This window comes from Paramormyrops kingsleyae, chromosome 25 (genome assembly GCF_048594095.1).
Source record: "Paramormyrops kingsleyae isolate MSU_618 chromosome 25, PKINGS_0.4, whole genome shotgun sequence".
Taxonomy (NCBI): Eukaryota; Metazoa; Chordata; class Actinopteri; order Osteoglossiformes; family Mormyridae; genus Paramormyrops; species Paramormyrops kingsleyae.
This window is the reverse complement of record NC_132821.1, coordinates 28,457,044-28,474,611: the sequence shown is the minus strand read 5'-3', so window position 1 is coordinate 28,474,611 and position 17,568 is coordinate 28,457,044. Positions and strand designations below refer to the sequence as shown.

The following is a 17,568-nucleotide window of genomic DNA, read 5'->3' as shown; positions in this document are numbered from 1 at the left end:
GCAGACTTTGTGACAATTAATATTCGTGTCATTCCCAAAACTTTTGCCCACGGCTGTATTTTGTAGCGCTTCTCTGCCTTTGTTCCCTACCTTTAATCTTTACGTGAAGCACTTTGAACTGAATTTCAAATACGAAAAGAGCTTCGTAAATAATGGCTAAGTGGGGTAGGTGTTTAATGAAGGTGCCCTGTTATCTACAGAAGCAGACAGGAAGCAGTGCAGGTATCTGTGAGCTTTGCTGGGCCTTCTGAGGGTCACAGAGTATTTCAGTTGCACAACGAGGGACGCTGGTCCTCTGATTCTGTCCCATAAGCCTGACCTCTTGTCATATGCATGTGACAGCGTCCAGGGACACTTATAAGTAACCTGCCTTATCGGCCACCACACGTCTCGCCTTTCCGACCCTGACAGCGACTCACGGCGTTAGGTTGTGACGCTTCCCAATGGTCGCCACACATTTCCGTCAGAGCCGTCCATCACAGGCAGCGTCCCCGGCCCTTATAAAGAAACGGCTCTGGCTCCAGCATCTAGAAAAATCCACATTCCACCCAGTTTAACTTTTCAAATGGGCAGTAGCTCTCTGTAAAACATGCTGGTTTATAAACAGAAATTAGTCACTTTCAACTAATCATCTGAATGTCACTGAAGATCATCAAGGCAGACGCTGTTCTGTCGGGCATAGGTATATCAAGAGCTTGTGCAAAGAAGATACTCAGTTTATTATAAAATTAAGAAAAGCAGCTCATACCTTCACACAGACAGAGCCGAGATTTGACATGATATACCTTCATACAGATATGAGCCATGCAATAATTCTGTATAGAAAAGTACGAGAGCAATCACATAATAGAAAGGCAGGCCTGTAATATGACACCTTTACCTCATAATGAACATGGTGTTCTTCTGCATTTAAATTTAATCAAAGTCAATTCGCGTTTTTGCTAACATCTGTCAGACACAGGATGTTCTATTTGAATTAATGGAAACCTCACACTGCAGAGAATGAGGCACGATTTTAGGAAAGAACAATTGCTACACAGTGGTTTCATGTTTCCATGAGACGATTTTCATATTGGTAGGGTTATCTGCCATAATTAAGAGCCCATCCCTCCCGTTGTCCATAACTGATCCATTCTGATTGGCCAGGTTGGGCCCATGTGACCCAGACTGCCCACCCTCCTCCATGCTCTGTTTTATGTCATCCATGTTTGTGTTTGACTCAAAGCCTCCAGCTGCCTCTCCTTCCCCAGGACAGCTACTAGCTCTGCTCGGGCTGCTAGCCTCTCTAGCTGGCATGCTAACCGCTACACTAGGTCCACTCTCTCCAATGCTAGACGCTAAACTAGTTCCCACGCTAGGCACGCTAGCCCCAATGCTAGATGCTAAGCTAGTCCCCACGCTAGGCACGCTAGCCCCAATGCTAGATGCTAAGCTAGTCCCCACACTAGGCACGCTAGCCCCAATGCTAGCCCCTAAGCTGCTCCACTGCCTGTCCATGCTGCGGCATCGGCGGGGCAGCGGGGTGCTGGTGTCACTGCTGTCCAGATGTCCCTGGCTCCGACTCTGAAAGCGGCCCCCATTAGCCTGTCGGCTCCCGCATGGCCCCCTCTGTTCACTGCCGTCTACGCTGGTGGGTACGTCATAAGCGTACCCCCGCAGTGCCTCCAGCCGGCCAAGTCGCTGGGCCCGCGTCCGACTCTTCTGCAACCTCCCCGAGCGCCAGTCGACCCGGGATGATGACTCGATCGGAGCCACATGCATTTGGATCTCGTTGTCCAGAGAGTGCTCCGTCAAGCTGCAGTCCAGAAGGGCGGCGGTTCCATTACTGGGGAGGGGGAGGGGCTTACGCTGAACCGCCTCCACCTGCAGATTGGTCAGTTTGCACTCCTGGGAGGAGTTACTTGTACTGGACGGGCTCCCATTGGTTGAGAAGGACCCCGTGTTGCCGTCTGGCACCAGGGTCGGACATCCATTAGCCGCGCTGAACATGACCTGGCCTGAGTTGTCTCGCCTCCTGCTACAGCAGGCCGAAGCCCAAAGGCGCCTCACGTCCTCCCTGTATCCACAATGGTGCACAAGCAGTAAGGTCCCTGTGGCCAGAGCCAGAACCCCAAATAGGCAAGAGAAGCACAGGTCTAGCGGATTGTCCTGGGACACGGCCATCGCGGCGGCTGCCCAGAGCAGCGCGGACAGCAGCAGGGTCAGCGAGGTGCCGAGCAGCTGGGCCCTGAACGAATGCTCGTTCTCCAAAGCCGCGGGTGGGACGTCTTGGGCGGCATCTCCCGTCATGTGCTGTCGCTCCTCAGCCGGCTCCTTCAGCTCATAGCGTCGGCCTGGATGGCGTTTCATTTGCACCAGGGTGCCGAGGAAGTACAGGCAGGCCACCAGGGCGGCGACAGAGGCCGGACCGTAGAAAGCAGCTATGCTGGGTTCCCTCGCCATCCAACAGCTGGAAGATGGAGGATCACATAAAACTTACTGTCAAGTACTGGCAGCTAGGTGGCAGACTGGGTAATAGGGATGCATGGGCATTTCACCATGTCACTGTGCTATAAGGCCTGTCTTCTGCCCTGCTGCCACTGGAGAGGCGGAACGGGACAATGGACAGAAGCTCCCATTACTTACTAAGCTGCGCCGCCCTGCTGGCCGTAGTTCTTCATGTCAGCTGACGCAGTAATACCACAGATGGCGATCGGTACGCCCCAGCCAATCAGGTAGAACCTGTGGGGAGAGACACGCCCATCGCTTCTGTGTTCAGAGCCAATCACAGGGAAGCTTCCCACAGTGTCAGCTCATCACCAGAACAGCTGGTCACAGCCACACTGATGCCCAGATTAGCCCTAATAAGCGAGGTGTTGCGTAGCGCGAAAATGAAACGCTTCAGTCAAATTCAGCAGTCTTGTTTCTTTTTTAGCCCCTGGTTATTGCTACGAAGGAGTATTTTCAAATCGAAAAGCAAAAACTGAAATATTCCTGTCTACAGTGGATGCAAAAAAAAAACATTGGGCACAGTCAAAGGTGGGATTCTTCGTACTATAGTGACCTCCTGTGGTCCACAGTTTAACTGCAGAAAAAAGTGTTTCAAAGGACTGGCGTTTACTACTCAAACACCATCATTATCATTATTACCACATACCTGATAGCAGTTTTAGTTATCATGGTGTGAACAGCCATCATTGCCGTGATATTTAGCAAATAGTTGCCTTTCAGGGATTCCTGAAACAAGCTCTAAATCTGGGATTCTTTAACTCTGGTCTGCACACCACAGGTGGTGCACAAGCTCCCTCTAGTGGTATACTGAGTTATCACCTTATTTAAACGACGGTCAGAATGGTAAATGGAGAGCATATGATTTTCTGAGGTGATTCACAGTGTAGAATTTGGAGAATCACTGCTCTAAGACACTAATCAAAAGAAGATGTGGTATATTTTTGGTATAATCCCCCCCACCAGAGTTTGGGGAGTGCTCCTACCTCAACATGGGCTTGGCTGGGGCGGGGGGCTCCTTCAACTCCTCTGAGCTCTTGGCCTTGCGGGTCAGCTGCTTGTAAATGTTGCGTGCAGTGATTCCCAGCCAGAGAACTGTGGCCAGGGAGGAGAAGTGCAAGACAATGCCAACCTGGAAGGAAGGAAGGGATGGATGGATTCATTAAACTGCAGGTTTACAGTAGCACAACCAATACATTTACACAGTAAAAAAATATTTAGCCAGTAATAAACAGTAACCATATTATATATAACAACCAACAATAAACAGAAACAGTGAAAAGATCGTCCTGCATGGAATTCTGTAGTAAATAAAGAGAAATTTATGATATTGCACAATGTGTGTATTGTACAGTGGATGTAGCAACAGAGTAACAGGATAGTACCAGCTAGCTAGTTAACATGATTACTGTTAAATGAGTGTTCACCAGTAAGATGAATGAGGGTCTACTCTCCTGGACCATCACTTGATGTTAGACAGTCCGTTTGATGACAGAATAATCTTAAGACTCTGATCAGATGTTAAATTGTAGATATGGCTTTGCAGGAGTGGACCTGCGGAGCACGGTCCTTAAACTCGTAATTCCCAGAGGATGCGCTTGGTTTAAGACTCTCCGCAAAGCAGCTGAAAGTTATACAAATGTAACGGATCGGATACTTTGGGGCCTTCAGAGGCGATACGCACCTTCTGACAGACGCTTGGTTGGAGCGTCTGAGTAACGCCGCCCACAAACACGGCACACGTCAGGAACATGTGGAGACACGTGTTGACCAGCATGTGCCAGCTCTTGCGGCTGACTTGAACAGACCTGGCGGGCAAAGAAATGCAAGGATGGCTTGTGTGGCACACATTTTCACACGTCTTGTATGATCATGAACGACTTCCTGAAGGAATGTAAGATGAATGAATTGAATTGAATTGAAAATTCTTGCTAGATTGTTATCAAAACAATGTACACAGACAGATACAGTTGATTACTGTTAAAAGACACACCAAGAAAAATCATTTCCTCTAGAACAATGGTTCTCAACTGGGGGCAAGGGCAGGACCCACAAGGGGGCTGCAATAAGGACGGGGGGGTCGTGCAATTTACTTGAAAAGCATGGAAAAATGTACAACATCGCTATCAGTGTGTTTTCAATAGGAGATATAGGATGACACAATAACATTTATATCAATAAACATTTATTACGACATTTCTTTTGGGTCTTTATCGATCAAAGATTTTTCATGGAAACTAATAGTATTCCTTCCTGGTTGTAAACAGCACGAGAGCTTCGGTTGTCACGCTCAAAGCTGGTGGAGGGGAAAGGCGGGGAATCATTGTGACTTAGTTCAATAATTGAGCATTTTACGTGTGTTATTTTGGGATGGTCTGATAGCTTGTACTATGTTCAAACACGGGACACAAACGAAAGGGCTATGAAACATTAACAATTACAAGAGAAACGATATTATAACCTGTGTAGGTGGGGGGGGGGGCAAACATGTTTTCTTGGACACAAGGGGTCCTTGAATAAAAGAAGGTTGAGAACCATTGATTTAGAAGATGACGGAGTGTTAAAGCCTAAGTGAGGATGTGAATAGTAGGAGATGAGCAGAAAACGGAAGCATGTTGTAGCAAAAACATGGGGACGAGTACTTGTGATGTAAAGCGTAAGTGGCGAGGATGAGCAGAAGACAGAGTAGCAGGACGCTTGCCGTGGCGTAGACCACAGGGTGCAGCGAGGCAGCGTCCGAGGCAAAGCCTTCCCCTCCACTCAAATCCTGGGGGAGATACGCACACCTTAATAACCCCAGCAGATCAGAAGCTGCATATATACTGAGTGCAGCCTGTCGGTGACTGCAAGCATCACCATCAGCACAGCGTATCCGCCAAGCCGCTCGCAGGAGATGGTGGTGAGGTTGGCGTCCGCGTGGAGGAGACGGCAGCCGCTGGGCTCCCAGTCCCCCTGGCCGTCCATCAGGCTCGCGTTCCAGCGGGCAGCGGTGGGGTCGGAGCCGTGGCTCGGTCGGCGGAGCGTGACGTTCACGGGGCTGAGCAGGGCCGTCTCAGGATGCTCATCTGCATGGTGCAGAGGCGTTCTTATCAAATTCCACAATAAAACCTCACAAACTTTGGAAAACAAACAGAGTCTGGCCAACTACTGTATACCACTAACCTTAAACTTCACAACTTGATAAAACGTGATAATAATAATCATGAATGATATAGTAGCTGAATAATAATAAATTATGATAGCTAAATAATAATAAAAGATATGATAATAAATCATAATTAAATTATAATAATCAATATGGTAGCTAAATTCTAATAGTTTGCTAGCTAACTAAATAAATTACATTGTAGCTAAATAATACAATATAAGGTAGCTAAGTAATAAATTATTTGGTAGTTGAATTATAATAAATTACATGGTAGATAAATAAAATATATGGCAGATAATTATAAATTATAAGGTAGTTGTAAATATTGTAATAAAATATGTCAGCTGAATAATAAATGATTTTGTAGTATAAAGCTAAATAATAGCTAAATAATAACAAAATTAATTAACAATAAATAATACGGTATTACTATTTTCTGTTTTATATAGTCATTACTAACCTGAACTAAATCTTAACAGTTGCTCTGAGACCTAGATGTCACACCCAAGGGGAAGCATGGACCAGGGAAGCAGGAGAAGGAGCAGAAGATGCGGGGAACGAGGGATTTATTGGGCGAACATAACGGAACACGAGGCAAAAACACGTAATGACGTTAATGACAGAACTAGGGAAAGTCGAACAGGGAGGCACTTAAATACACGAACTCGATTAAACAAGACTAGATACAGCTGGTAACACAGGGATTCCACACGTAGTTAACAAGGGGGCGTGGCACACAGGAGGGCACGATCGGGACATGACACTAGAGGTGCTGGTTCAGGCTACTTTCGCTTAATGTTGACCCTCTGTAAACGTGTTTATCCTTGCCCTGTGACCCATGTTACATGCTTTTACTGTAAGGCTTTTCACACGCACCTATCTGGATGAGGATGACTGGTGTGGCCACGATCGTCCTGTTGCCCGAGTTTCCCATGGATGGAAAAAGCCACCCATTTCTGAAGGCCAGCAGCTGCAGCCTGTGGACGTCGTCATCTGGGCCGGAACCTGGCAGCTGGGAGAGCAGCGAGGCCGGCAGCTGGATAGACGCCTCCACCATGTTGTTCTAGCAAACGAGCGAGAGGAGAGTATCATAGCTACGTCACGTGGGCAAGTCCGTTAACCATGGCATCTCTCTAAGGCTCCTTCCTCTTTAGTACCCGAGTGTTGGTACTGATGAAATTCAATCACTTTCAGCTCCTACTGTTCAGAACAAAGCTTGTGTTAGTCTCGCCTAAGGTTTATTTTACATGGTAATCTCTGCGACATCTAAAATTGGATTTACGTTTATGTTTAGATGTTTAGCAGGCACTTGTGCCCAATATGATGTAGAAGCCATGCAGATAGTACATCAAGGAGTCAAGGAAGCATAAGTTGAGAAAGAAGGGTTTTCCGGTGTAACCCCTGCATGTAAGAAATGCAAAGTGCAAGTTAGCATTGGAATAGGAGCTATAAAATACACTACAAACACAGCAAGATGCTAATAAGATAGCTGATCGATCAATGTCCAGTGCCCTCAAGAAAAACCCACTATAGCCCAGACTGTAGCCCCAAAAGGGCTACAATGGAGGCCAACAGACCTTGAGGGCTGCACTGGAATGGGTGCTGGTCACGTCGCACTTGAAGCTCAGCTGTTTGTCCAGGCTCCCGTCCGCCTCGCGGCCACCAAGCTCACGGGGGGCTCCCCGATCTGGAGCCACCTTCTGGAACAGCATGCAGGTCATGCCATCGAAGCTGCTGGCTCGGAGAATGTGGGCCTCCAGGGCGATGTTACGGGAGGCCTGCAATGTCAAGCGTGTGCCAGTGACCACACTGTGCCCCCTGTCCTACCTCAGGCGACGTGAGATAGCTGTGATGCCTCGGCTCTCTGCCAACCCGAACTGTCTCGTTCCTGATTTAAGTTGGATTAGCTAAAATTCTGAAGCTGTGGAAGGAAATCTCTAGTCCTTATGCTCTAGGGTGGTTCTTATATTTTACTTTTTAGTCTCAGTCAAGGGTGAAATGAGCCAAGTATACAAAATTGTTTGTAAACATGCAGTGCTGATCTGAGGCCATAGGGCCACAAACAGAAGAGCACAGGAACATTTCTCTACATGAAGGACGACGAATGTTTGAAAGAAGCTCCCTAAAAGTGGACTGGAGCTCTATGAAGTGACTCAAGTTGGCACACATCCAAACGCAGTGACCCTGTATTGGATGGATGGACCCAGATGAACGGAAGAGACCGAATGGCTTCACCACACATCACATGTTCTCTGCGACCAACTTTCAAGGCTTCACTCGTGCACCTGGTGGCCCTGGATCTTCTGCAGGCACTGCACAATGCGGGAGCAGGCCCGCCCCTCCTGCTGGGCCAGTCGCAGCAGCTCCCTGTCCGCCAGCATCAGGTTACTGGCGATGTCCACCATCACGTCCCCTAGCTGTGGGCGTGCAAAGTGCACCGGCGTCACATCAGGTCAGTGCCGCTACAGTAGCAAAGGCTGCTGGGAAACATCACCGTTATTCAAGGATGACCATACAGCTGCAGTGAACCCTTGCATAAAGCCGGAAATATTAAAAATGTAGCATCTTCAGCAGCAACACTCTTGTCAAGCCGTGTTTAGGCTATCGGATAGCATTTCAACACAATGTGAATTTTGTGTGTTGATAGCACGTGTCGCTATGTTTGTGGCCCCGAAAAGGACCCAAATCCCCCAAATACACACCCCTAGCCCTACCCCTTCAGGTGCTGGTCGCATTGCACTTGAAGCTCAGCTGTTTGTCCAGGCCCTGGTTCACCATAAGGCCACCAAGTTCACGCATGGGCACCAGCTTCCTTACCTCCTGATAAGAAACCATTCTCCTGTGTGGATGCAAATATACTAGAATACAGTGTGCCCCATAACTCTGATTGGCTACTGAGCCCAAGATGACTGACGGCACCCCCTGCAGGTGCTCTCCTGTCAGTGCCGGTGTAGCTTGGCCGCTGGAATGAGGCCAGCTCTCTTGTCACAGCACGGTAGCCAGACAGTGGTCCGCTTGCTCCTGTGGTTTCCCACCGACATGCTATCTGTAACTGTCACTGCGATCCCACTGGGGATTAAATGCCACAAGGCCACTCTGTTCAGCCTGAGAGCAGCTGGACCATGAGTACGAAGATGCAGTGAGGCATTGTGGGATATCATACAGCGGGATGTGGGGGGGGTAGTAAGTCCATTTACATGAGGGTATATGGGACCACATGATGCTGAGACAGGAGGAATGGATGGGGCTCTTCTGAGGGGGCAGGACTGGGGTTGGGTGGAGCAGAAGCCATAAGACAGGGCCAATCACAGAGGAAAATTAAGCATCAGGTTTGAGGACAAGCTACTGGTTTTATTGGGGGGCGGGGTTTCTTAGTAAGTGAAATGGCGAAGTAAATGATAAACGAAATAAAAGACAAACATGGAGCTCCTCCAGAAAGCCAGCAGGGGGAGCCGTTCGTTGTTTCAGAAGAGCAAAGTGGCCCTCTGTGGCAGGGGAATTGGGAATGCCAGCAGGGAGGTAGTTAAAGAGGATTTAGCGTAGTATTCCAGCTGGTTCAGTGGCTGTAGTTAGTGGGGTAGTGTGGGAGCATTAGGGTTACTCCCTGGTCATGTGACACAGCGGAGCCACATGCCTGGATCCCGAGGTACCCCAGCTGTCTGAGGGCAGACAACTGATAAGCGGAGTGAGCCGCAGGTAATGACCCCTCTCAAGATCCATCATCTCCCTCCACCTGCTCGCCTGGGCCTTCCTTCATCTCCGAGAGCTAAGGGCAGATGGCTCCCTCAAAATCATTACCATGAAAAGGAGCGGTAAATTCAGCCTCTCCACACCACAGGGAGCAGCGGCATCGGAATCCAGGGTCAAGAACACAAGGGTAATGACAAAATATGGCGTTTTGCCATCTGCATGGAGGACAGCGAAGCCATGCAGGTACTGTAGACTCTCAAACTCTGATTTATCTGTTCCACACATCCTCAAGCCGGACTACGCTACAGGAGCCAGTCTTACCTTAAAACTGCTCTTGGTTCTCTACTAATTATTCTGTATTTGATAAAAAAAAACACACTTTAGAAATTGTGCTTCAGAACTACAGTGTGAAAATCGTTATTTAACTTCACCTACTGACTATTCTTATCTCATTGAATTGCACTGTAATTATTTCAGCCGTTTCTAAGTACATGTTGGTTTCCTACTACGGTCAAATGAAAATTGATGTTGGTCTTTTCATCACACCTCACTAGATTCCCAGAAACGTCACTGAAACCCAAGTTTGAGAACCCAAGACCACAAGGACTGGGTTGAGAACCAATGCCATACAACACCGAGGGCTCATATCTTATATGTGATCACGCAGCAATAGTCACTCGTCAAAATATGGTCGACCAAGCCATCTTCAAGGAATCATCAGCAGAACCCACCTCCTTATACGTCCCAGCGAACTTGCCAAATTTCTCGATCATTTCAGCCACAAAGATGATGTCCATCTTGTCGAAGAAGCTGGCAGCCTCCTCGGCGTAGAACAGCAGCTGCCTGGCGATGGTCCCTGCGTTGGTGAGGTTCAGGGGCATCTGGGGGAGGTGACCAGTATCTGCTGATTGTCCCTCGTCAAGGCATTGGCTGATATATATACAGGCATGAACTTTATGTGCTCAGTGGAGCCCCTACTGGTAATAATCATCTACTAATCATTGGCCATAAAAGATAGGCCACAAAAATCTGGTTTTGCTACAGACTGTTAGTCTTTTCTCAGAAACAAATACATTGAAAATTGATTCACTCGGAAAGATGCAGTGAAGTGTAGAGGGTTTTTCGCTGAGGGAATGTGAATTAGAGAAAATCCTCTGGTGCCGAGCTTCTCTTGGTGATCTGGATTTCCAGCATTAAACAGCCAGGTTTTGAAGACCGTGTACGATCTTCGCATTTTTTTCAAAGTAGGATTTCTGAAGTAGTATGAAAATGAACCATCTGCTCCTTTATGTGGTAAAATATGGGCATACATGCATTAACCTTAGACCTGAAAATGACACGGCATTTGCTCATGTCAATAAAGAATACCTTAGTGAAATCCCGCAGCTCCTAATCAACCTTCACACTGCGGCTGTCGCATTGACAGGCGACTCGAGGGTGCGTTCAGTTGATCTCTGATGTCAGTGACTCTAGTCAGAGGAGGACTTCTGAGAGTAAGTCATCAAGGAGATGCTGAACTATAGAAACGCCTGATGGGCCCCACAGACCTCACTAAGTAAGCCTACTTGGGGGGGTTGGCTAAGTGTTTGATTTTCCGGGTTCACGTGATTGAACAACCACGTCCCCCCAACTGAACATCCTTTCATCCCCCATTGTGTTGCATTTTTTGATGTTTAACAATGAAAATCGGGTCCACATTAAGCCTTGATCATTGATCTTCACCCGATTGCATTGCATTGTCTACGAAGCAACGTATCAATCTTCTGCATACACGAGTTGCAAAAATCTGTGTAAACACTTCCAATTTTTAGAGATTGCACAACTTTATTTAATCGTTGTTCAAGTTCCTTATATAATCATCCAGTGTATATTTGTAAAATCATACATTTGATGATTGAACAAGTAACAGGAGCAACAATTGAATAAAGTTCTGCAATCTCTAAAAACAGAAGTGTTCACACAATTTTGGCCAGTAGTGTAGGTAGAGTGGGGCATTTTAAGTCTTTTTCCCATACAGTCATGGGAACGTGTCCCCCTCAGATTTCATAATTATTGGTTTGGACACCCCCACATTTAACATAAAATATTAGCTTTATGCCAGTGTGTCCCTCCCCACATTCAAAATGCTTCTGACGCCCCTGCATACAGTGACTTTATTTCAAATACGACCCTTAAAATGGCCTGAGGAGCATTTGCAAGGAGTTCATACGTTGACAAGATGAGAGCCAAGAAGGTTTCAGTTGTGGTCGGCCTTGCCCTTGGTCGGCCTTTACCGAGACCCTCACACTGTGAAACGGACCAGAAGCAGAGGCATGTGAGCGGCTGGCTGTGACCTGGTTGATGATGAAGAGCACACGGGTGACGTCCTTCAGGTACTGGCAGTTTGAGTAGTCGCCCTGGGCCCAGATGCCGTCCCGCTCGCACCTCCGCCAGGCCCGGTGCTCCTCTCCGGGGACGCTGCCGTGGAGGCCGGTTCCTGAGCTCACCCGGCTGCAGGGCAGATAGGCTGTTATCCCAGCCAGAGTCCACGGCCACCTGGAGAACGACAACAACAATAATTAACCCTGTGGCCGACAGCTCCATGCATTCTGCTGATAAGCAGCTCATAATTTATTCTCCTTTACAGTGCTCACAGAAAATCTTTGGCCACTTGCCTAATTCAGGAAAAATATCACAAGTGTTTTGGACTTTATAACAAAAAATCATTACTTTATTCATTTGCTTACAAAAAAAATAAAATAATAATTATATATGTCAAATTAGGAACAACCAGTAGTTTTAAGTATTCAGAATGATTCTAATGACTCTAATTGCAAACAACAGCAAAATGGTAATAGCAGAATTGAATGAGTCAGTCAAAAAAAATATCACGACACTTAATGAAAGGAAAATGTCTGTGCGGAAGAAATGTGCAGATATGTTAAACGTTGCTTGATAATAGATTTTTGTTGTGAATCTAATAAACTTGCAATTTTTACAGAATTCTGCAAGCGTCCCTAGACTTTCTGGTCAGCACGGAATGTATATTCATTGGGTAGCAAGGAGATAAGCAGCAGAGCTAATAGTAAATCTTGTCCAATGTAAAATATAATGGTGATTTGAAATCCCCACCTTAAAATTAAAAGTATGTTTAATTGGTTTTACTTTAGCAGCATCCAGAGATGTTCCTGGACCTCTGAGGTAAAGGTCACAGGTGCTGGTACGGGTTCCATGAAAAATAATAAATGATATTACAGTACAGTACTGGACAGGAGAGATGGACTAGCGATGTTTCACCAGTAGATGTCACTGATGAGCCAGCTGAGACAGAAGAAGTTGCGTCACATTTATAACAGGAAAGGTTAGAGCAACAATAAACAACATTACTGTTATTAAATACTTAGCATGTAGCTGCCGTGGATATGTGAAAGACACACACAGGCGTCCTCTACTGCAGAAAAATGCTGCAGATGATGGGGTATTCGGATATCTCCAATTGCGGCAGTCCTTCCCTGACAACCCCGGGCCCTCACCTGAACTTGCCCTTGTTGTTGGTCACTGTATCAGGTGGGCAGTGCTCAGCAGACCTCTCCAGCACCAGCACGTGGACGGCTCGTGTGCTGTTCCCACGCCGAGTGCTCACCAGGCATTCCCAGCTGCCCGTGGAGTCCGGCTGGACGTCGGAGATGGTGAGCACGCTGCAGCCGGCAAAGAGAGAGATGGAGGGAGGCAGAGGAAAGAGAGAGAGGCTACTCAGGCAGACGCCGTATAGTGTTCATTACACCCCTGAAAACCAGCTGCCACTCTATTCCCAAGAGTGATGTTGCACCTCAGTGAGATATACATCCTGAATCACTCCAGTAAAATAAGCAGCTCTTTAAATGGGTAAAATATGAAATTATCATATGATGCAGAACAGCAACAAATATCCCGAATAAACCCCAAGGCTTCATGGGAAACTCTATTGCTGGGACTGCAGCTGTAAGCCAGTTGTAGTCCTCCATTTCGCCCTACCTGGAGATGTAGGAGCAACCTAATGTCCTCTCGATGGAGATGCCCTCGGTGGAATTGGCCTCCACCGCCTTCCCGTCCTGGAACCAGAGGACGCTCATGTCCTGGTCAACATAGGAAGCCAGGCACCTGAACGGAAGGCTGTCGCCCTGGAACACGATCTGCCGCTGGGATGGAATCATCTGGAAGGAAGGCAGCTCCAGAGGGGCGTCTGGGATTGGGAAGGGTGGTGTCCTTATTACCGCAGCGAAAACCACTAAAGCTTTTCAAAGAACGAGCAGCTTCTGGCCATTAAAACACCTCATTAATGACCCCCACCTACTGTAGGACACAAGCATGCTCTTCCGTCAGCTGCATCAAAGTTATGCTAAAAGTAAGTATCCAAATGCCCAAACCCTGAATAAAACAGTATTTTACCATATTCTGCTCAGGATCAAAGATGAATGGACCCTTAATGAGAGCAATGCAAATGTGACATTTAATTCTTCTTTAGCATATATTCTAAACATAAATACATAAAAAAATAAAACACAAAAATGAATATGATGGTTTATTCAAAAGAGAAGACAAATTGTTAGGGGATGAATCCTTTGCAAATATCACATTCAAATACTGACATCTGCCGAGTGAAAAACTAATTTTTCCATAGAGTGTTATTACCAAAAACTGTAGCATTAACACTGTAACCCTAACCGAGAAGCCTAACCCTAACCGAGAAGCCTAAGCCTAACCAAGAAGCCTAACCAAAACTCTAACCAGCAGTCTAAACCTAACCCAGATGCCTAAAGCGAGCACTAACCCTGCAGCCTGACCCTGACACATAATCCTAACCCTAATCCAACAGTTAAACCCTCAGCCTAACTCAACAGCCTAAATCTAACCTCTAAACCAGCAGCCAAAAACTAACCTCTAAACCAGCAGCCTAAACCTAACCCTAGCCAGCGGCCTAAACCCTCACCCTGCAGCCTAAAACTAACCCCTAAACCAGCAGCCTAAACCTAACCCTAGCCAGCAGTCTAAACCTAACATTAAGCTAACAGCACAAAGAGCTGACTTGTCAGGCTATATTATTAAAATTAGTAAATACCCCAGCTTGTTACTTTTTTGATGATTGACAGCAGGCCCGTCCTTTCCCAGCCAATCAGATCTATAGCTAGGTATGTCTTACCACAGGTAAGGCGATCCGCCTGGAGGGAAGGCAGGGGTCGGCCCCGTAAGAGACGCGGGTATGAGCAGCGGGTGTCCCTTATGGTGATAGCCCTGTCCCTGGCCCAGCGCAGCAACCACAGCAGGCTGCAGTCACACAGGAGGTAGGGCGTCTGAAGCTCCCTGCGGGACGAGGGTCATACAGAGTGCAGGTTCGGTAGGGCAATAAGACCCGCTGATGGAGTCTACCTTAAAATCTATGTCCTGCTGCTGGGATGCCAGTTCACCAGAAAGCACTCCTAGATCCTCGAATGAAAAGCCATTCACTCTACATTTACCAAGTTCACTGATTTAAAAACCTTCGTTCCTGTGTCATTTTGACTTCATCAGATCTTCATCTAGCCTTCATAATAGAGAATTTTATTCACAGAAAAATCACTTTCAGCATTGTTATTAAACATAGTAACCATAATTCATAGTTGGGATGGTGAAACTTCAGTGCTTGGTGTTAGCCAAACATGGTTCCTATTTATGCCAAAGGTCAAACTGTATCTACTGTATCTTTAACAAGTTTGAGATGAGAAGCCATCTTCTTTGGCTTCCTCCTCACTCTCCTCCCATGAATAATACCCTTGCTCAGTATTTCCCCTACAGTGGGTTCAGGAACATTGAAATTAGCCAAGAGGCCTCTGCAAATCCATCGCTGTTACCGCGGGAAACTGAACCCCTGGAGGAATTTCTGTTCGACAACCACTTCTGGGAAAAGTAACAGCATGTCAGATTTTTTCCACTTTAGTCTCCATGGCTGACTGGGGATTGATGGAGTCCGAAGGGCTTTATAACGCTCTTCATTCTCGTAAGCTCTTTTTGACAGCTCTTTTTCTGACATCCTCAAAAACCGCTTTCGATAATTCACATCCACAAGCCCCCAGACATGGGGAACAGGCTCTGATAATGACAAGTGTGTTTTCATAAGGAAGAGCATAACTCACACCCAATTGTCACTGATTGGAATAACCGATTCAAATTATTCCCTTAAAACAGATCAAAGTTCTGTAGGAGTTTCGCATACTTTTTTTCCCAGCTAACAAACAAGAACATTGCATCATTTTGTTCAACAAACACAATCAATCCTGCACCATCACACGCCGGAATGCGCGTGATTTCAAACTTTCTCACATTGCAGGTGAAGTTTGTTAGGCAAAAACAACACGGCGGAGTGAAACTTACACCGACTTCAAAGACGCGAGTCTGTCAAAGGCTCCTGGGGAGAAAGACGCAAACAGATTCCCCGAGAGATTTCTGAAAGTCAGAAATTCAGAATCAAATTAAAAAAGGCCTTGTTTTGGCCCCTTAATGAATGGCTGACCTACAGTAGTTAAAAAAGTTAATTACTTCACACTGTATGGGGGCAGTGTAATGAAACAAGAATGATGTGCATCTAATACCATCTCCAGGAGAGATTCTGAGTTTTTATTTCATTTTATGGGGCCCAGTGTAATAGCAATTAAAGAGCTGGTCTCATAAGTAAAAGGTCACAGTATTGTATCCCCAGCATGACTGTTCTGCCCTGTGGTCTTGTGAATATTTATTCTGGATAGCATAAAATATAGGTGTGATTTTACAGGCTGCTAAACCTAAAAATAAATGATGTCATAAATGACCAAGTGTTACTCCAGACAAACTGTGTTATGAGTCAGTAAATTCGAATTACTCACAATCTAACAAGACCTGGGAGATCGGCAAACACGTCTGCATGCAGGCAGCCGAGTCTATTGTTCGACAAGTCTCTGGAAGGGGGGAAAGAAGACGGGAGGTTATATTTACAAAAAAATCCAAAATAAAGCGTGTTATTGCCGGCTTTGTGCCGTGTACCTCTTGGATAGGCACCAGGATCACAAGGCACATGACACTCTTACGGAAAAAACACTTTAATATGGCTAAATGTATGTGAGGAAATCCCAGATCATACAGTTTTATACCCTCCTGAGATCCAGAGAGGTTTTTTTTAAATATTGGTTCAAATTTTGATTTGATAGGAAGACGAGCTCACGATGGCAAGGTCACATGCCGACATAATCTTCAAACCGCTAAACGTCACCTTTAAGGAACAACAGGACCTAATAGAATTAAGTCCTGATATATGATATAAGATATATGAGCAAAAACATCGTTTCCTGTACAGAGGACAAAAATAAATGAGTGGATTTCAGGATGATAGAAGTATTCCATGTAGTATTACATACCAGTTCAGTGGAATTTCCTATGCAGGGAATAAGAATATTAAATGATACGTCTGTGCTATAATGTGGACATGAAAAATATATTTGCTTTAACTGAAGCACTTCAACATCCTACTTAAACTACTGTAAATGTAAATGTAACTCAAATAACAGCTAAACGCTCGTGAAAATGTCGCACTGAACTTCCTGCCTTCAGGCTTAAGATGAACGAGTTGTGATGAACATTGTAAACATCAAAGGCAATTAATCTACTTGTGACCCTAGATTCCGGAGAAAAAAAAAATGACAGTCAACTACAGCCTTATCAGCGATTACTGAGAGCTCAGTTTGGCAAACATGCGAACACATGCTGCGATATGGATCTCGATGCATGAAAAAAATCGTAATAATTAGCGAAATGGAGAGATACTCAAGGAATACACTTTGGTGCACAACACAAAGTTCCATTACGAATCACCTACTTCCTCAAAGCCAAACAAACAGACATCATACTCTACTATCGACATCCATCCCTATATGTGCCTGTGTGTTATAACTTTGGACATCGGGCTGGGCGTGAGTACCAGGGCTTATTGGGTCTCTCTAGCCAAAGCATAGCCCTAACACTAAAGGCGTGAATGCTTCTCCTTGTCTCGTTTTGTCTGTTCCAAGACAGATTTCTGAGGAAGGCTAGTCCAACGTCTTCTGTTCGCTGGGCCTCGCCTACTCACGGCCAGCCCCATATTTAATTAACGAGGCATAGAACATGCAGAGATGGACCAGAAGAAGCCAAACTGCCCAAGTCCCCATCGCCTTCAATCGTGCCTTTTACCCTAAACGTAACATAGTTTTTTCACACCACCAGACAAATAAATGGGCCGAATG

General features: G+C 46.1%; 1 protein-coding gene across 2 annotated transcripts in view; it reads right to left on the bottom strand.

Annotated features, from left to right (window-relative positions):
- Positions 1 to 695: 695 nt before the first annotated feature.
- Positions 696 to 17,568, bottom strand: part of LOC111853034 (adhesion G protein-coupled receptor A3-like) — a 29,650-nt gene continuing 12,777 nt past the window's right edge. The window contains exons 4-19 of one of the 2 annotated variants that reach the window (XM_072707245.1): positions 16,180 to 16,251; positions 15,692 to 15,763; positions 14,484 to 14,644; positions 13,319 to 13,526; positions 12,838 to 13,002; positions 11,659 to 11,860; positions 10,057 to 10,206; positions 7,913 to 8,052; positions 7,213 to 7,444; positions 6,512 to 6,698; positions 5,344 to 5,552; positions 5,130 to 5,254; positions 4,172 to 4,295; positions 3,474 to 3,619; positions 2,626 to 2,721; positions 696 to 2,449 (exon numbers count right to left, since the gene is read on the bottom strand). In XM_072707245.1, the coding sequence (XP_072563346.1) occupies positions 1,033 to 2,449; positions 2,626 to 2,721; positions 3,474 to 3,619; positions 4,172 to 4,295; positions 5,130 to 5,254; positions 5,344 to 5,552; positions 6,512 to 6,698; positions 7,213 to 7,444; positions 7,913 to 8,052; positions 10,057 to 10,206; positions 11,659 to 11,860; positions 12,838 to 13,002; positions 13,319 to 13,526; positions 14,484 to 14,644; positions 15,692 to 15,763; positions 16,180 to 16,251 (3,706 nt within the window). In that variant the 3' untranslated portion in view covers positions 696 to 1,032. The remainder of the gene's footprint in view (positions 2,450 to 2,625; positions 2,722 to 3,473; positions 3,620 to 4,171; positions 4,296 to 5,129; positions 5,255 to 5,343; positions 5,553 to 6,511; positions 6,699 to 7,212; positions 7,445 to 7,912; positions 8,053 to 10,056; positions 10,207 to 11,658; positions 11,861 to 12,837; positions 13,003 to 13,318; positions 13,527 to 14,483; positions 14,645 to 15,691; positions 15,764 to 16,179; positions 16,252 to 17,568) is intronic. The other variant, XM_023829479.2, reaches the window with a different exon arrangement.